The sequence below is a fragment of the Eutrigla gurnardus genome, assembly GCF_963514095.1.
Source record: "Eutrigla gurnardus genome assembly, chromosome: 2".
Classification (NCBI taxonomy): Eukaryota; Metazoa; Chordata; class Actinopteri; order Perciformes; family Triglidae; genus Eutrigla; species Eutrigla gurnardus.
Window position 1 is genome coordinate 26445523 of NC_139916.1, and position 20693 is coordinate 26466215.

Consider the following 20693-nt stretch of genomic DNA (forward strand, 5'->3'; position numbering starts at 1 on the left):
AATCAGTATCTCTCAGGAGCACCTTTGAAACAACATTTAAACCTAGAAAAACTTTTTTTTTTTTTTTTTTTTAAATGGGGAAATAAAATTAAATACAATTTTTGAGAAATCGTGCCAACCTGATGAAAACAGATAAAACATTAAGAAGTTAAAATACTGAACACTGAATGCTTCAAGTACATTTTATTGTACAAAAGCTTTGACTGTTTGTACAAAATACACATTTCCTTTAAAACGGTTCAGAAAAGCACAAAAATTAGACAAATGTGTTACCTGTTTACAGATTCACTTCCATTATTCCATTTGTTAAGCGGTCTGGGAGAAAAAATCTGCACTTTTTTACAACAGTAGATATGAAATTGAATAAAGTGTAGATACTACACACTCAGAATACAGAGATGCTGCATCAATCCAGCACTCTTTTATTACAGCTTAAACATTAAATGTGGTTCATAACCACAAAAAAAGGAAGGATTAAATGTTAAACTAGTTAGTAAAAGACAATAAAATCCCTATCAAAGTAGAGATATGAGAGAATGTACAAAAGAGCTCAATTTGTAATGAAAACTATTTACACAAGTTTAAGGTTCAAACATCTGATGCATACATCTTGTTCTGACGTGAAGAATAATGTTCCTGTTGATCATCAATGCAAGTAAAAACTTTCCAAATACCGGCGGGTTTGATTGAAGTTATATGAAAAGCTCAAAGTGGAACACCTGCATTTAATCACAGATTTCAGCAAAGTTTTAAAGTAAAAGACTTTGTATTTTTAAGATATTTACATAACAGAAAGGGTTATTGTTTTGTTATTATAACATTTGAGAATTAGACATTTATGTAATTCACAGCGAAATATATTCTCATTGAAGGAGCATTGAATTATGGGTAAGCTTAAAGGGGAACTGTGGTGTTCAAACTGGACTCTATTATGTCTTTGGGGGTTTTGGTCTCTTTCAGTCCTCCAAAGAACTCAGTGACACAAGTCACTAACGAGTCATGTGACAATTAATAGTAACGATTCATGACTAAGTGTAAAGATAAAACAAGTTAGTGTCTTCTGATTCCTCAAATATCCCATCTGAGATATTATTATGGTCTCAACGGTTGTGACATTAGAAGTCAATGATCTGGATAAAACTCAATGACTTGTGCTATTACTTGCTGCTCCGGTTTGATGACCCTCAGCTCAGCAAACATATAAAAGGTCACAGTTTAAATGTCATTACATTTTAGCTCTTTAAAGTGAGGAACAGTTCTGTAACGCGTATACGTTTTTCCGTTCGTCTGTCCGTCAGTGACTCTGCCGCTCGGACACGACGTCCTGCAGACGCTTCAGCAGCACGTCTGGGCTGCTGCCGTTCTCTGGACACGCCCTCTTACTGGGGGAGTCGCAGGCTGATGACATCATCACGTCCCCCTCCATGGTGAAGGCCCTCTTCCTGCTCACGCTGCCCTGGCGGATCATCCGGTTGATGTCGGACAACTCCTGGACGGAGAGGAAGAGACAAGAGAGACGTGTATTTCATATTTGAGCCTTTTTGGTTTTGCTCTGGATAAATGAAGTTTCATATTATCTGAATTGTTGCAGATTAACAACTAACAATTATTTTCTGTTTTGTCATGTTATTAGTCATCGTTGTGATGGTGTCTGTCTGACATTTGAAGTTCAGGACAGACAGACGTATTTTCTGACGTCACCAGAGATTTTCTGAAACGTTCACAGATTTTCTACGTGAGCGGTCGCACAATAACGACGGGAGCACGCAGAACGGAGACTCTGCGGGTGCAGTGCTTTTCCTCAAGTCGGCCACGCTCTCTGCTCATTGGAAAACAAATGAGAAAACATGCTGACGCTTAGAAAAAGGTGCTATGTGTGAGTCTGCAGGTAACAACAAAAACTCAGCCACCAACCATGAATACTAAGCATATTATTATCATTGAAGTGAAGCGTGAAGTCAATGAATCACAACACTTCCTGCAGGTTAAGAGGAAGTTTATTTGTTAGAGGAGAGAACCTCGAGCGGCAGAGTGAGCCGCCTGTTGTCCGGCTGCGGAATGTAAATAACACTGAATTCATCCAGTCTGCAGATTAACTAAAGCAAGCATCGACATGAATCAACATCAGGAATACACGTGTTATTTGCTTCAAAGCCGTTTCCTTCCCTGGGAGCTCGGCTCCTCCTCTGGCTACTTTGCTTCCCAGCAGTACCTTTAAATTGACCCATAGTGCCACCTGTTGTTTGTGGAGGTGAATTACACACAACGCTTAAAAATAAATCTCCAGAGCAATCACAGCGGTGGTTGATTTTTGTTTGCTAGAATGGTTTTTGTGCTACATTGTCTATCTTTGAAAGATGTTTTTCATGCTTTTTAGAATATATTTTTTGTCTTTGTAGGATATTTCTTTGTACTTCCAGAACACCGTTGTCTTTGTAGGAAATATTTCTACACCTGTAAATTATATACATTAATTACTTTTAATATTTGTGTCTCTGGACCTGATTTCCTCTATGCAGCGTGGGGACATAAATCTGATTACACATTATGGGAACTCACCTTTTTTTAGAATGCACACTCCCAAAACATAAATAATAAATGAAGACTTGGGTTTAAGGTTAAGATCAGGGTTAGGATTAGGTCAACACTAGGATTAGGCTGGTAGCGGTAATGATGATGGTACGTCTCCAGTAAATTAATGTAAAAGTCATGAGTGTGTGTGTGTGTATGTGTGTTTACCTTGGACGGGCTGCTGTTGATCCTGTAGGTGTAGGAGTTTGGTGTGAGGCAGCTTGCAGAGTTCTTGTGGGGGGAAACGTACAGCGAGTGCCTCTGAGATATCCGGCGAGGAGAGAGAGGCTGAGCCCGGACCGACGGGAACGGAGACAGAGGGGGGGCGTCGGCCTAGAGGGTCACACAGACATCCAGATCAGATTATGAACCCACTCATTCAAATCTCTGCGCTGGTTTCATTGCAATGAGCGCGCCGTACCCGATTATCGTGGGTGGCGTAACGCAGCGCGAAGCTTTTCATCTTCAGGACAAAGACGTTGTTGTAGAACTGGATGAGGTCACCACGCTCCTCCTCCCCTGATTGGTCGGAGTTCGCTTGTCCTGAGACCTGGTTGGTTTTCTCTGCAGCTGATGACACACACACACAAACACACACACATTTGTAAGTGATTTCTCAGATAAAAGGCCGGTTGATCATCACAAACTAAATCCTGTTGGGTTCTGAACTGATTATCTTAGTGATCAAAGAACCTGCAACCAAGAATTTCCTGCTTTTAACCAAACTATTTCAGGCTTTGGACATCGTTTTACATCTAGTGATGTGATGGGAAGTTTTCCATTTTCTATCATTTAATAGACTAAATAGTCCCCGATGTGTTCAATGGATTTAATCTAAATCCAAGACTTGAACCTGAAGGTCCTTGAAGACAGGGGTTCCCAACCCGTGGCTCAGGGGCCTTTTAAGGACGACACATATTTAAAGCTTCATTCCAAAACCTCTACAGAGAGACTACAAATGTATCCTGAAATAAGGCCCCATGTGGGACACAGGAAGGGGCGGGACTTAACCTCTATATTGGATGACAACTTAACAGTGACCCCCCAACCCTGCTGGACTTACATTCTCCACCTGAAACAGGATCCACCTCCATGTTTTCATCAGTCACCTGCTCTCTGGGAGTGTGACGCAGCAACACACTGCGGTACACCTAATTCAATTACAATAACAGGGTTAGTTCATAGTTTTAAACAGGCCTTAAATAACTTAACTTATTTCACTACTAGTTGTAAGTTACACTTAATTAGCAACAATTCTGAGATTTCTATTTCTTCCTAATTCTACTCCACTTCCTCTCAGAGTAAATATTGTACTTTACTATACTATTCATTTATCTAAACACTACACTGACCTTTTTCAAGATAGTAAAGCAAGCACATTTATGACTTTTTATAGTATATTTACTATATATTAAGCTGACAGCTTTAGTGACTTTACAGATTTGGATCATTGAAATAAAACATAATATAAAGATAATAAATGATGATGTATTATAGATTAAACTACCAGCAGTAGACAAAGTCATTAAGATGAGCTACACCTTTAGCAGCTGCACCATTAAAGGGATCAACACATTGATCAATAATTAACAGTAATATAATAAACATTATTCTGCATTATGAGTACTTTTACTTTTGATTCTTTAAGCCTTTTTTGATGCTAAGGTAACATTCTTAAAAGAGGACATTTATTTATAACAGAGCACTTCTATACTGTGGAATTATTACTTTTCTATTTTAAGTAAATCATCCGAGTACTTCTTCCATTGCTGGCAGTTAGTATTGTTTTTCTAGCAGTTCAGCTATTTGAATAATCCAATGAAAGTCACTTCAACATGAACTTTGTAAGATCAAGACTGAAATACTTCATCAATAATTATATCTGTAGCAATCAGCGACGTTCACATTGGCTCCATATTTAGTGCTAATTAGCAAATGCTAGCATGCTAAACTAAGATGTAAAAGGTTGTTGATCAGTGTCATAATTCCGTTTATAGATCCTTTAATTTGATGATAATACTTTGTACTTTTACTGATGTAAATACTTCAACACTGTAGTATTCCTAGTTTTACTAAGAACATCAGAGTACTTTCTCCACCACAGTTTGATCACAATCAGTCTTTGTACATTTGACACATAAACACAGTTTATTGTCATTATGAGTTTGATTGTTGCGTCATGTTTTACAGTCGTTCCAGATTGTTGCTGCGTGACATCATTTTTATGGTGACATATTTCTGTGTCAGTGAGTGAGTGAGTTGTGTTTCTTACATGGCTGCTGGCCTGTGGTTGGCTGCGGTAACACTTCATGATGTCGTGAAAGGTGTGCGTCTCTTTAGTGATCTGTGAGGAAGAAACAGGAAGTGTTCACATGCACTCAAGGAACAGAGTCACCGGCAGCTTCCTGCAGTCAGCTGATCTCCCAGAAACACGGCTCCCTCAGCTGGACTTATATTGGAGAGTGAAGATCTCTCCGTCAGGCTTCTAATCGCCTATTTACCGGAGACTTACGTACACGCAGTTTTTTGTCTGTGCTGCTTAAAGGAGTCATCACCAGGAAATCGCAATTTCTCTTGTTAAAACATGCATATCTGTGTTTGACCTCAGTTGAAACTTGCCTGAAAGGCTGGAGTTTGAAAGTGGCGCCGTTTTTTCGCTTCTGCTCTTTTTCCGAACAGGAATAGCACACAAGGGTGTGCATTCCTAAAGCACGAGATTTTGATTCTGCGCCTACGGTGACGTCACCGTGGAGGCTACTTGCATAAGCCCACCCCTCTTTCACCACCCAACCCCGCCCCGTCCGCTACCTGAAATCGCCGAAGCGCCGCCATTGTTTTGGAGTCTGCATGCAGGCAAGCCCCCCCGGCTCTGTCCTTCCTGCGGCGAATCAACGCGCGCCTCATTACATATTATACAATGCACATCCGGACCAGTCAAAACCTCGCGCGTAATCTCGCGGTACGAAAAAGGGTCAGAACAAGCTCAATGTTTGATTAAATTTTTTTTTTTTTTTTCTAATAAGTTTTACGAATTGATCCAAAGTGATCCAAGGGGGGCTGGATATGTATAAAACCAGGTGATGACTCCTTTAAAAGATGAGCAACCATCATTTTAACTCCTCCTCCTTCTGCAGGAAGGACAGCTGAGAACAATCATCCGCAATACTTTCTCAAAATGACATTCAATATCATCAATATTACTTTCAATATATCATGTGCAATATAACTTTTATTTCTCCATTATCAATTACAATATTGGCATATTATTATTTATACTGCCAATATTGTTTTTCTATTGTAGTTTACTAATTCTACTAACTGAATCTTATTTTTAGAGTTATGGTATTAGACAATGGACTTGTATACTTTATATTTTTACTCTTCTTTTTAGTCTTAGATCATTATTGTTGATTGTTGCCGTTTTCTCTGGCAGGTTTTCTGCATTAAACTCAATCAGTGTGCAGAGCAGCTGAACCATATTCCCCTCCAAGGACCACATTTCCATTTGGAGATGAAAAACACTGTTAAGCATCTAGAAACATGTTTCCCTGTGAGGATACAACACTGCATCCTGAAACAGCGGTTGCATACATTCTTAATTCGCTGTGAAGGTTTTTCTCACTTTGGATATGATGTAGACGCTGCACAGTAACAGCTGGTCCAGGTGTCTGCCCCTCATCAGACCGGTACTGTGGACCAGCGAGTGTTCAAAGCACGTCCAGATCTTCCCTCGCAGCTCCGACGAGACGTCCATCTTCACACACAAATCCCTCAGACGGACACTGGCCAGGTGATACACCTGGAGACAGAATCACAGGAGACACGCTGCTCAGAGGACTGGAAGGATGTTCTGCTAATAACTCCCTTAAATGCTAAACAACCTTCATTTATGCTAAGCTAAGACTTGATGACATTTTCTACCTTCCTGAAGAACAGAGCGAGGGATCCGGTGCGTCGCGGCCGGCTGTTTCCTGTCTGGGGGTCAGAGGTCGTGGGTACCGCGGTGATGCGACTCGGGGAGGCGGTCAGCAGGAACTGAGCGGTGATGGTACCAGAGGAGTCACACGGCTGAACCGGGATCAGTGTGATCGAGCGGTCGTTATTCAGGCCTGTAAACACACACAATCAACGATACCGGTTCCAGTGGCAATATTTATTATGATTTATGTTAAGTCTGGGAGGAAATGGTCTCATAATCACACATCACACTGTATGTATGTCTAATTAATTTTTTCTAAAACGTTCTGCTTTTCATCATGAAATGTTATTTTCGAGAGTGCTTCCTGAGGTCTGTATTCTAACTTCCTGCAGTACACAAGCACTGAATGAATCTAGTTTAATTCACGTCCTGTCAAGAATGTTGTTGGATCTTCAGTTATTCGTCCACGCATGAACCAAAACTGAAGTTATGAGGGAATGTTGGTTAGATTATCACCTAGGTTGCATAATTTGTTTTTTATATTAAACATTTTATTTTGAAATACTTTTTGTGCCGCTCAGACGCATCTGAACTGAGACTCCTGAACATCTTTAAAAGGAATTTAACAGCAATAGATTAAAATGATGCTGAAATAACTCCATAATGATGGTGATCAGTAAAAAGTCTGAAGTCATGCTTTGTTCGGTCTGTCAGCAAGACGACAAGCAAACAATTTATTAAATGCTTGTTTTCTGAATGGAGTCTGGTTGATGGGTGCTAGGCTATGCTAACATTGTAGCTGCTCCATCAACACTCCAAATAAGGTCATCTAGACATAAATACAGCAGAGACCTTGTTGTTTGGACCATAGAGTCTCTGGTTTCTCTGCATGGTCTGGTCTGGTCTCTGGACTCATGTGAGCTACTATCTAGACCTCTGGGGGACCACAGACAGTCTCTGGTTTCTCTGCATGGTCTGGTCTGGTCTCTGGACTCATGTGAGCTACTATCTAGACCTCTGGGGGACCACAGACAGTCTCTGGTTTCTCCACATAGTCTGGTCTGGTCTCTGGACTCATGTGAGCTACTATCTAGACCTCTGGGGGACCACAGACACAGGAGACATTCGTTTCCTCCATTTATCATTCAGCAAAGTCAGGTTGTCAGTGACGGCAGGAGGAAATATTTCTACTTGTGTCTTTGCATTGACCCTGGAGGCAGTCACACCAAGCAAAAAATGTGCTTGGTGTGAACACAGCATTGACCTCTCATTTATCTGGCAGTCCATATTCAAAATTCACTTTAATATGAGTTGGCTAAGCTTCAAGGAATAAACTTGTTCACAGAAAGCAGACTCTCTTGTGTGTATGTGGTGTGTACCTTGCAGTGGGATACTGAGGACGGTGGTTTGGGTTCCCTGACCTCCGATCCTCAGGGTGGTGCTCGAGCTGAACGTCAACCTTTTGGCAGGCGATGACATCGGGCTCATGCTGGGGGCCACTCCTGGTGTCCGAATGGGAGGGTCGTCTCCGAAGAGACGGCGTTTGGCACTTCCGGCTGCCGGGGAGCTGTACCTGTCGTGGAGCGACAGCGGAGACGGAGGAACGTCTGGAAGGCAGAAACAGAAAGTTTATCATCGGCCACAACGTCACCACACAAACCAGATACATCAACACATCAACACACACCTTTACGAGCGCTGCCAAGGCCTGATCTGAACTCCCTGATGCGGGGGTGAATGATGGGGGAGAGGGCGACCAGAGGCAGGTGGGACGGACCTCCGCCCGTAGAACCAGAACCATTGTCCAGACTGGAGGAAAAATTCACCTGGAGGGAGAGAAATGAGGACAAAGAAGGTGAGACAAAGAGAAGGGAAATAAAAACAAAGAAAGGAAGAAGCACGAAGAAGAAGAAGAGAGGACATATGTCTACGTAACAAGTCTGTCCCTTTTAGACACAGTCATTCTCTCTGGTTTATTCACAGTTTCAGTCGGTCTCTGTACTAAGGCGAAAAACAGCAAAAGGTTCAACAGTATTGGATGAGAAAAGTGTTGGGTAGATGTAGTCAACGCAGGTTTTATATCTTCAGTGACACCTGGAGATTCAATTTAAACGGTTGGTATATCTATCAACAGTAGTATGCTAGCTAATGTTAGCTTTAACGGTTGGAAACACAAACTGTGTTCATTTTCTCTCACTGTTTTTACAGTATGATCCTGTGTTTCCCTATATAATATAAAAATGTGTGTGTGTGTGTGTGTGTGTGTGTGTGTGTGTGTGTGTGTGTGTGTGTGTGTGTCATGCTGACCTCCTCTACTGTGGGGACCTTGCTGCCAGCAGCCTGCAAGGCTCTCCACAGGGCAGAGTCTGCGCTCCACGCTCTGCTCTCCAGAACCTGCTCCTCGATCAGGTTCAGATGCTTCACCATGTCTCTGGACAGGCCTTCCTCTGAGCGGATAAACACCTCGATCACCTGCAGAAAAGTGGAAATGGAGAGAAGGTGTCGCCGGGATCAGATAAATGACTTCTGACTCTTTGAAGATGTAAACATATATGTATGTGTGCATTTGAGGGCGTTAGTGTGTGTTAGACCTTGAAAAAGTAGAATGGGGTCAGCTTGAAGATGTTGATGATCCAGGGGAAGGTTCTCTGGGAGCTGTAGGAGAACAACACCACCTCCAGACAACAAGCCATCAAGGAACAGTGGAAGATATCCTGCTCCAATAACACCTAAAACACACACACAAACAGTTATAGAGTTATACAACAGAAATATGTCTTTGTGGCAGCTGACAAGTTATCACAAAAACACACGTGGAGACATGTAATCAAAAAAGAAGGGGTGTCACCATATGAAATTTTGATATCATGATCATCATAAGAGGAAATATCATGGTTTGAAAATTATTACATACTAGTACTATAACTACTATAACAGATAATAGACAGAATAGAATCATAAACAACACAATAATTACCTTTTCCTAAAGCTAGATTAGAGTATGCATTCTTTGGCAAAGATGAGGTATTTGTACATTTTTAATTCTAGTCACAGGATGTTATGCAAAATGTCATGTCACGATTATCCTGACAAATTAATTGCAATTCACAATATTGTCCCAACAACCATCAAACTATGCTTAAAACTGTTTGCACACAGCATATTTAAGACTTTCAGGAGGATATAAGACTGGAAAGTCGGTTCCTTTGACATTATTAGAACTGTTTCTCAACGCATCAGGTGAGTGGCATAACTCTATCACACACCAAACCAAACACTAAACACAATCCCGAACCAGCATACCATAGACATCGTTATGAAACGGTGTTAAAATCAGTTGATGCAGACATACCAAGAAAGTATAGAGGAAGGAAAGCAAATGAAAATAAGCTTTCAGTTTACCCGATAAGAGAGTTTGGGGGATATTTAATGAACTAAGACATCAAATATTAACTATAGATAAACAAATAAAACTCATGCAGGGACCTTCTTAGTAACAGCATTTTTGACATATTATTCAACAAATAGAGAATTTAGAAAATAAATAAAAAGATGAATATGAAACCTTGGGATAAGCTAGTAAGTGGACCTTTGAGTTCTTTATTTATTGACACATGCTGCTTACTTACACTCATGTCTTTGCCGTGTAGCCGTTTGGTCTCCTGAACCATGACGCTCTCCAGGATCTTGTAGTAGAGGATCTCAGCCAGCTTGAGACGGTTCTCTGCAAAGTCTGGAAACAAAAACCGTATTAACACACTGCAGAGATTATGTAAAATGTTAAATGTCATCCCTGTACATGTAAAGCTTCAGACTGTTATAAACAACATAAAGGAATGTCTATGGTTTCATTCAAATACCATATTGTAGCTGGAGGGCGTGTGCGTGCGTGTGTGTGTGTGCGTGCGTGCGTGCGTGCGTGCGTGTGTGTGTGTGTGTGTTACCTATATGAGAGCCGGGCATGTCCTCCGAGTCGTTGGTGTAATGTTCTTTGAAGGTTTGTCCCAGTGTCTTGACTCTGCCCAGTATGGACTCTGTGGGATTCCTGGAGCATGACCTTCAATAAGAGCATATTTATTTATTTATAAATGTATTTATTTATTTATACACACACACACACACACACACGCACACACACACACACGCACGCACGCACGCACGCACGCACGCACGCACGCACGCACGCACGCACGCACGCACGCACGCACAGACAGACAGACAGACAGACAGACAGACAGACAGACAGACAGACAGACCTGAAGATCTGCATCAGGGGGTCGCTGGGAGCCGTCCTCAACCCGGCCACCATGCTCTGCAGCCGACTGACACTCTGCGTTGCCGAGGAGACGGGTGTGACAAGCAGGTCCTTCTCCTTAAGGTAAACTCGTCCTGTCAGAGGGGTGGAGGGGGTGAAAGAGCCCGACTGCAAGGAGGGAGGGGAGGGGGAGAGAGAGAGCTCATACCACTGCAGATGATTCTTCTGTGTCTGTACTTTATATAATGTTGTACATTTATCGGATGTTTTAAACATCATAATACAATTGTCTAATGATAAATGATTCTCTGTAACTACTGAGACGTCTCACTTTATTTAAAGACCTTTCCGTTTGTTTGCTGCTGCTTTTTATTTAATTAAAATTGAGACTCTTTCATCACACTTTATTGTAGCGACACCGTAGTTTTTAATCCTCTTCAATCTGTCTATAGTTTGTGTGTGTGTGTGTGTGTGTGTGTGTGTGTGTGTGTGTGTGTGTGTGTGTGTGTGTGTGTGTGTGTGTGTGTACCTTCTCTACATGTTGTTGGAGCTGGCTCTGAGCATTGGCCTTGCTGGCACACGGCTCCTGAACAATTTTCCTCGGAGTCCCGATTTCCTCGTCAGCATCGGCTCCCAGAAACACTCGCTCGTCGAAATCTCCCACCGTCAACACGTACTCCTCATACTCCCTGTTTATGGCTTTACTGTACACACACACACACGCACACACACGTCAAGGACAGGAACTTCTCCCTTAAAGTGACCCCTGACCTCTGCTCTGATTGGCTTACTTGTTATCAATGAAGCTCTGCGGATCCAACAGCTCTGTCAAATGCTCCTCGTTGCCTTTCAGGATCTAAACAGGGAAAGAGGTAGTCAAGTCTGTTTATTGATACGACACATTTAAAAACAACAGGATCTGGTCCAAAGTGCTTTCCAGGAGAGGCGTATGGGTTATGATCTGCCTCACTACCGGTATACACAATTAAAGACATAAAAGGTGCACAAAAGGTAATAAAGCACAATGTAATACAATAATACAATAAAGTAAATGTAGATTGATTGAATGGATTATGTAAGTGTCAAACACCATGGTTGGTGCCCAGCCCTCATGGGCTTATTAGACACTAATCATATTCATCAAATAATAATTTCACAGTTACATCCACGATTGCCACTTGAGACAATACAGAATACATCATAACATAACTAAACCATTAAAAATATGGATACAAATACAAATGTATCGTCATATAGAATACAGAATACTTTGCCGCAGATACCAGGCCTTTTCTATAAAGATGTAAAGTAAATGAAGAAAATGTAGAAGTAAATGAGAAGTTAAATAAAACCAACAGTAGATTAAAAGCCAGTAAGTGGATGTTACAAATTAATTAGCAGACGTGCCAAAAGCTACGGGGCCACATCAGAATGACCTTAAAGGTTGTTTTTTATACCTGATTTATCAATGGGGACAATAAAGACATAAAAGAGATAACAGATAGATGAATGGGAGCATGTTTACTTACAAAAACAACTAAAAGCTGGGTTTGAAATCATTAAAAAAAAAAACAAATGGTAGATAAAAAGGGAGGAAAGAGGGCTCTTTAAAAACACAAACCTGAAAATACATTTGCATACATGTGTATATGTGTACCTGTTTCGCAAAGAGTTTCTCGATGTAGGGTTTGAAGTAGTGCTGTTTGATGCCTTTGGCCTCCACCACGAGGCCGTCATGTAACTCACATAACCTCTCCAACACACAGGGAGGAGGCTCGTCTGGTGAAACATGGCCGTCTGCACGGTACAGAGCAGGCAGACCTACATAAACATAAACATATAGATTTTGCTGAAAGAGGACGTCGTCTACCCACACATACTCAGTTCTTCATCTGGACAATTAATAAGGCAGGGCTGGCAGACTTTTCACTGGAACATCATTCACTTTTGCTTTAATTATTAGTATTATACGATTAGTAGTAGATTCTGTGGTGGCTGTAGGGTTATTGTAGGCTTGTGTGATACAAACATTTCCAATAACTCCTGAGGGTTGTAAAGTCCAAAATCAACATTTAATGAAAAAAGACAGATGTCAGTGGTACTGCAGCAGGGAGATGGAGACTTCCTAAACAAAAACCATGAAGACACCAAAGTCACCGTAGCAAGCTCTGTGTTGAGTTGAAGTGGTGTTTGTGAAGAGATCTCACTCAACTGCTTTTACTTTCTGTTCACTTCACGTTACTGAGAAACACCAACAAACAAGATGGTGAGTCTGATTTAGAGCCCCATTGTTATTTTCCTTATTTTTTTTATGGAGTTCTGCTGATAGAGATACCAGCTCAGAGCAGGACTGCAGCCGGTCAATATCGTCCTGCTTTAATATTCTTCATTTATTGACTCCATTCTTCTAGTTAGCTATGCACGCTAAATCCTGCAACTGTCTGATGCAAAGTTAAAACAGTCCTCTTGTGGAACCATTCAGTCCTCTAGCAGAGCTGCACACTGTCGCACATCCACACAACTCATGGGAACATCGCTTATTAAAACACAGTCATATTTAAGTACCGCTACTAATAAAACTGGGTATTGGTTTTCAAGGCCAGGGTATCAGAATACATTTCTATTATCGGTATAATGTGCAATGATAATACACACACATGCATGCATCAGGTTCATATGTTACTAACTACAGTTGACATAGCTAACTACAGTTAAACACAGAAGACAATAGCTAACCAAACCTTCACAGACACACACAGACTCATATGAAGCTCTACCTCTGAACGTGGGGTTGATGAGGTCCTTCCTGTTGGCACAGAGCAGAGCGTTGCCAAACACCAAGTCCAGACAGCAGAGCAGCAGGTGGTACGAGTTCACCAGGTCGTCACCGATCATACTGAAGTTACCTACACAAACACAGTTCATCCTATCAATTACTCAGTTGACTGACAGAAAATTCATCTATAACTATTTTGAAACTTTAGTTTTGATTATCAATCAATTAGCTGACTGTGGATTTGTTGGGTTCAACTGCATATCTTTGGGCTTTGTACTGGAATAATAATCTAAATACACATTGTTAATCAAGCGATTAAGTGAAAACAGTTTGTTGCAGATTGAATAAGTGTTGTGCGATCGTTTCTATTTCATATGGTCGAATCGTGGTTACTCGAGATCGCCGATAGCCGATCTGATCTCCAGTTGATTGTTGTTATGGTGACAACACACGTCACTGAGGCTGTCAAGTGTCACAGCTGACCAGGAAGAGAGCGGACACAGCTCTGGAGAGTTAGCTAGGTATCTAGATAGCTAGGTATCTTGTCCTTCTCCAGAGCAGCAGGGTTGGGTGGAGGGACCGTTGTTCACCAGCCTGATGCTCGGCTTCATATTCTGTAACCAGTGTAGCATTAAAGAATGACAGAAGTAGCTAGCTAGCTAACTTGGGGGTCATCCCTTTGTTCCCCTGGTCCTATGTTCCCTGTTTCCCCCAAAAAGGGTCCTATGTTCTCCGGTCGCAATACATATATTTAGGTTAGTTCATTTAAACTGTCCAAACAAAAATAAGAGACATGGGAACATAGGACCCTTTTTTTTTTTTAAAAGGACCCGAGGAACATCCTAGGTATGCTCCCCTAACGAGCCAGGTGTCTGATAGTTTAATACTACTACTACTTTAATGTTGCACTTACTATCTGACAATATCAATGTTTTTTCTTACAATGTGATCAGAGTGTGGGTGAAGCATTAAGTTGTTACATTTGACTCATTCAGTCTTTATAACATTACTCCCCCACTGATAGTCGTTACTGTAAAATCTCACCTCAGTGAGTCCTACACTTTACATAAGTCAGTTTACTTTACATGAAGGTAGCCCACTACAAGTGAATGTCCCTTCTATTCCTAGTGTATTTCTATGGGGCATCAGATTAATGGAAGCAATATTATGCTGTGCAATGAAGGATTTAAAATATTTAACGGGACTCAGCAGGTGGACATGCTACTCCACCAGAAACATCTCAAAATGATTATTTTAGAACATCGTAGTTCCAGATAGTAAGGAAGTAAATATACAAGCCGATCGCCAATTGCCACAAGCCTCACTCTAAACATAACCAATAACTACAGCACTTTACAGTAAACATCTTCACTGACATTAGCAAAAACATTAAGAGCTTTACAGAGTTGGTTTTGTTGTTTCTTGGTACCTTTGGTGTAGACAAACAGAGTCCAGCAGAACTTGAACACATCACTGATGTGACACGGCAGACGCCTGCAGAGAGGACACACACACTCAAACAGAGACAAGGCTGCTTCTTATGAGAGAAGTACAAGATGTATGTTTGTGTGTGTGTGTGTGTGTGTGTGTGTCTCGTGCCTGTGCTTTCTGCTGCGTGGTTGCCGTGGCGGCTCCCCTCCCTGCGGGTTCTGAAACATGTCCATGAAAATGGGCTCAAACTTGCGGAATATCACCGTGGAAACCTCAAAATTGCGCTCCAGCCGCTCCATGCGCAGCCTGAAGTCCTGTGAGAGGTTTGACATGTCGGCCCACTTCCTCATCTTAGAGAAGAACTGGATCAGACTGGGAGGACAGGAAGCAGCATATAAAAGTCAAAACATGACCACAAAAAAAGCTCTGCTTCTGCAGGCTCCAGGAATACAGATATAACAATAAAATCTTAATGACAGCATTTATGTAAAGACCTTCATTATTAAATTACTTTTAAATATAAATGGATATCTGTTGCCAGCGATCCTACTCTGCTGTTTCTGTATATCTAATCGGTCTGTCTGCATGTATGTCTTTAAATAAAATAAACACAATCAGAAATAGCAGTGATACTTGATTTTGGAATGTGATTGTGTGGGAGGTGAATTGGGGGAAACAACTCTGGCAGAACAACAGGAAGGAAAGGAAAGTTGAGGAAAGGACATTTTGTCATGAGAATTACATCCTCATAATTTATATTGTTTGTAGTGTGTGTTTGCGAGAGATATGCTTGCATTGTGGAGAGAAAATAGACTAAAGAGCGATACTATCGCTGAGGATCGTGAGCTGGCCATGCTCAGCATCGTGATGAGTCCCGTGTGAACAACCCAACTGGTTTATACTAGCCCCAAAAGTACAGAGGTCGTGTGTCTCAGAAAAACGTAGGGCTTTGGTGTCATACTGAATGGGGGGGGGGGGGGGGGGTTCTGAAGCAGATGGTCCACGTTCAGAGTAAACATCAACGGCATGAAAGCAACATTAACAGTATTAGTGTAATTTCTCCGACTGACAGATAAAAGTTCGGTCTATCAACATTTAGTCTTCATGCAAGAGTCCAATTAATGGAAAATGTAGGTCCCAACAGGATAAGAAAAGTAGTAGGATGAATCATGATATAATGGAACTCAAAGAATCTCAGAGAGATGGACTGTATCAGATAACAATAGAACATGTATGTATTTCATACCATCCATCCATCATCAATCACCAGTTATCCTATTCAGAGCCGATCTCAGCTCCACCCAGGACAAGTGGCCAACTGTCACACTGCTGACAGAGATACAACCATTCACACCAACAGGCAATTTAGTGTAATCAATTATCCTAACCCCATCCTGCACCACACTGTGCCATTATGTTTTCTCATTTAAAAGATCATTTTAATGTGTCCATAAAGTCTAATTTTGGGGTATAACTGTTGAGGTATAAGACCATGGAAAAAAAACTTAATTATTACGACAAACACCTAAAACTGTGGTAAGTGACATCTCTCTCTGAAGCTACGGGATCTTAAATAGCTCCACTCTGTTCTCCCACTGAGAGGCCGTCCATACGAAGACGTTTTTTGTGGGTAAACCCACAAGTCTTGTGCGTTTCGCCCGGCCGTCCACATGGATCCAGTGTTTTCGCGACCTGAAAACGCACTTTTTTGAAACCAGCTCTCAGGGTGAACAAGAAAAAAAACGGCACCCCTCCGTTTCGTGTTCGTGTAGACGGCGAAAACGAATACGCTGACGTCATCGGCCCGCCCCTCGCCCCTCGAGCTTGACTTCTTACCCCACGACGTCTCCTAACAACAACAACAACAACGGCGGCCTATGTGCTCGTAGGCGATATTCTGCTCATCTGTACGACGGCGTTTTAAGGCCGCTGTATGAAAACAACGGAGCCGAGAGAGGGGGGCAGTCGCAGATTCCGGGAAAAAAGTCGCAGATATGCTACTTTATTACGATGCTAACAAACAACCGCTAGCTAACTTCCCATGAATGTAGGCATTTATTTGTCTAATTAATCCATCCCAACGTGTGACAACGCCTCGTCAAGGTCCTTAGGGTGACGGCTGTTGGTGCTTATTGTTGGTTTTATTTATACGGGCCAAATTGTCATCTTATGGGTGTTTATTGATCGGGTGGTCAGGTAGCTAGAAGCTGTAGCTTTCACTTGTTGCGATAGCAACGGCAAACATCCAGTCAAGCTCAGTCTCTTCTTCTGCGTTTTTGTAACAGAAACAGTGCCGCATAAGGGCCTGGAATATGTACTACAGCGCGCTGAGTCGTTTTCAGTGGATTCGTCTGGATGTAGATTTTCTTGAAACGACACCAAGGCAAAACGGAGAAAAAAAGTTTGTTTTGCTTCGTGTGTACGGCCTCTTAATGACCTCTCTATTGGTAGTATTAAACCAACAAAAAGCAGGTTTCATAGGAATTAAAAATAAAAACTATAAAATAATCATCAATAACTGTTAAGTAAGGTATGGCATCACCTGTATTAATGATCTTTTAACAAACTGTTATCTTGTCATTTTCTCTGCGATTCTCTCGATTGCGTTATGCTTGGTGGTTGTAGCTTCAATCGAGAAAAAGTTTTATTTTTTTTGCTATCAAAAGCATCATTAAGGAAGTAAATCTCTATTTGTCATAGTATAAGGACGAACAGCCAATATGGAAAGTGCAGGATCTAAATATGGGTTAATTCCCAACACTTGTTTAATCTCCTTTTCAAGATTCTTCCAGAAATCCATGAGCTTTGGGCAATCACAGAATATCTTCCAGATGTTTTTAACATCAGCCTCTGCAGAGCTGACAGAGACTGACCTGATTTTGGCGGTGCGAAGGATCCTGGTGAGGGAGACACAGTTTCCTTCCATCAACCCTTTACCGACTGTGGGAGTGGAGCCCTTCCTGCAGGCTGCATACAGCGAACAGGCCAACCAGTGGACCACCTCCCCCTGCACAAACACAGAAACACATTTAAGTCTTATGCGTTATCTTCAGTCTGCATGAAAAGAAAGCTTGCCAGTTGCTCATCCACTTCAAGAACACAAACACATCACAGGAGCACAGACAGCTGCAGACAACAACAGCTAAACTGTGTGAATATGTCTTCAAGGGGAAACAGTTACATGAGCACATACACATTCAGAGGAAAGCCTCAACAAGTTGAATTACATTCTGATATAATTTCTTCAATGGTATTTTTTAGATTTGATTTAACTGCATAAAATACAGCTGGTTGTTTTTAGTAAGGACCCAGTGAGTCATAATTTTGCTGCATTTGATGGATGACTGTAAATGAAAGCCTTAATGAAAAAAAAATACTACAATAAGTCTGATGTCTGAAGGTTCTCAGACATCCAGGTCATGGTAATCATTGAAAGCTTACAATAAAGCTTAATAAATAAGACCATTCAGATGGCATAACATCTCACACAAGGGCATGAATTTAAATTAATATCATTATTTGACTTTCTGTTAACAACACTTAATTAACATATGATAGGCATATTTGATTAGTATCTTTGCTGACCTGGTAAACCTGTAATAGTATTGATATAAGCATCTTTGAAAGAGAAATAGCATAAAGCTGAGGCTGAAAAGTGTCTTTGATTCCCGTGTTTGATAATGATGATGTAATAACTGGATTATGGTTGGACAAATACCAGTAAATAATAGGTGTCATAACAAGTCAGATTTCACAGCCCTAATGAGTCATCATAATAATAAATACCGACGATAAGCTGCCACTCTATTAGAAAGGTGTTTCACAAAAAAAGTGTAATTTTGTTTTTATCAAAAGATGTTTGGTCTTCGTTTCTTGTCATCAGAAGTAAACAGTAGTGAAAGAAGTGCTTTCGTTTTAATACCAGTATAGAATTCCTGTGATCCACTTTAAAGTGCAAGTAGAAGAAATATCAGCATCAAAATATACTTAAAAAGTAAAAGTGCTCGCTATGCAGAATATGTTTTTATTGTGTTCCAATTATCAATGCATAAATAATTATTATACAATTAATTAATATTAGTAAGTGTGTATGTGTATGTATATATATATATATATATATATATATATATATATATATATATATATATATATACATACACACACACACACACACTAATATTAATTAATTGTATTAATTCATATATATATATATATATATATGAATTAATTCTATATACTATATATATATATATATATATATATATATATATATATATATAGTAAAATGTGCTTAGAATTTTCTATGATATGGTATTGCAACCCTTTTTTTTGCTACAAAACGATGTGAACACTAAATACATTACAAAATAAATGAGCAGAAAATGGAAACACTAAAAACAAGTGCAAGTACCTCCAAATGTGTGCCTAAGTAAATGTATTTAGATTATTTCTTGGCGTAAACAATGTCCAGCACCCAAACTGGGCTCAGGGAACCTGTGACACGATTCACCATTATTAAGCAGGTTGATCGTGGATTATATTTTGTATTATTAATCTGTAACTAACTAAATCTGTGGAATAAATGTAGTGCAGCTACAAGTACAAGACGGAGTGCAGACAACTATAAAGTAACAGAAACACTCCAGTAAAGTACAAGTAGCAGCCGCAACTACACGTTGGCTTCAGTGGACGGACTTGACGTTAGTTACTTTCCACCGGTGGAAGTAAACAATATTCGGTAATCATACTGAGCTCAGGAAGCCTGTTAGTTTGCAGATATTGTAGATACTTTGCCGGTTGGTGCAGTATTTAACTTGATTACGTAGGTTGAGAACCATATGAGTATACAAAGACGTTGGACGACGAAAACATTCGTTAGCCGAACACGTGACCCCGGTGTTTGCGTCCCACGGAGCGGAGACGTTTCGGTAGAAGTCGTGTTTACCAGCAGATTGTATCATTGAACCATCCTCAGTTAGAGGACGGGAGATAGAGGACGTTAGTCAGGGGCCATTATTCACCTCCAGTGTGTAAGTATTCCAGATGGCAGTGAAGTTCTCCAGGGTCTCAGCGGCCGTCTGCTCGTCCATGTTCAGCTCCTGACACAAGGTCTCCAGACTTCTCCGGACCGAGCTCTCCTCCATCCTCCCGGACTCGGAATCCGACGACTCTTCGCCCCGCATTCCTACTAACTATAACTTAGTTTAAAAGTTGTTTTTAAAAATCTCCAGAATCCAAAACACCAAAACAGGACATCAACTTCCCCCACCACGATCGCGGACTTCCGCTCGCCATCCCCACAATGCAGCGCGTTGGCGCGAAAACCGCCGGGTTTCGACCAATCAGAGGCGAGCGTCAGCCCCAGAGATCGATAGGGCCCAACCCCCTTCTCCTGCTCGCGTGCTCCTTGGTTACTTACTACCAACGACGTTGGTCGCCCTGAAACTGTGGAAGACCATTACTGCCAATGTGATAAACGTCATTACGATGAGAAACTTTCTAGAAATAATGGACAAACATACTTGATAATTATATGCATATAAATTGATACTTTATTTGGCATTGTTGTTTTTAGAGAGGTTTTCTAGATAAGCTACTGGTGGGTTATTTACTTTTTCTATGTCTGACCTTTCCTTTTATAAAAAATACGTAAATAAAACCAACCTAAAATAGTGATAAGCTTTGCTAAAAATGTGAATGTGAATGTTCACTGAGCAGCAAAGTACAATGTTGAGGTCCTT

The 20693-nt window shown here is 41.0% G+C and overlaps 1 protein-coding gene across 1 annotated transcript; it reads right to left on the reverse strand.

Moving 5' to 3' along the window:
- Positions 1–168: 168 nt before the first annotated feature.
- Positions 169–20235, reverse strand: rbl1 (retinoblastoma-like 1 (p107)). Its single transcript, XM_084038599.1, has 22 exons — positions 19974–20235; positions 17826–17959; positions 15121–15324; positions 14951–15015; positions 13523–13651; positions 12403–12566; positions 11537–11601; positions 11275–11449; positions 10747–10913; positions 10435–10547; positions 10120–10223; positions 9082–9219; positions 8798–8962; positions 8178–8316; positions 7870–8097; positions 6493–6680; positions 6194–6370; positions 4844–4915; positions 3635–3722; positions 2993–3141; positions 2740–2904; positions 169–1489 (listed from the first exon to the last, which is right to left on the reverse strand). Exons 1-22 carry the CDS (start codon positions 20133–20135, stop codon positions 1295–1297), a joined length of 3186 nt encoding a protein of 1061 aa, XP_083894725.1. The 5' UTR covers positions 20136–20235; the 3' UTR covers positions 169–1294.
- Between the last annotated feature and the right edge of the window lie 458 nt (positions 20236–20693).

What these genes read in the sequence shown, in the direction of transcription:
- rbl1 (XM_084038599.1), bottom strand. Translation starts at nt 20,135, where the DNA reads ATGCGGGGCGAAGAGTCGTCGGATTCCGAGTCCGGGAGGATGGAGGAG. An exon ending in TCCAACAACATGTAGAGAAG is followed by an intron (nt 10,914 to 11,274) that starts GTACACACACAC and finishes CCCTCCTTGCAG; the next exon opens with TCGGGCTCTTTCACCCCCTC. An exon ending in CCCCTGATGCAGATCTTCAG is followed by an intron (nt 10,548 to 10,746) that starts GTCTGTCTGTCT and finishes CTCTTATTGAAG; the next exon opens with GTCATGCTCCAGGAATCCCA.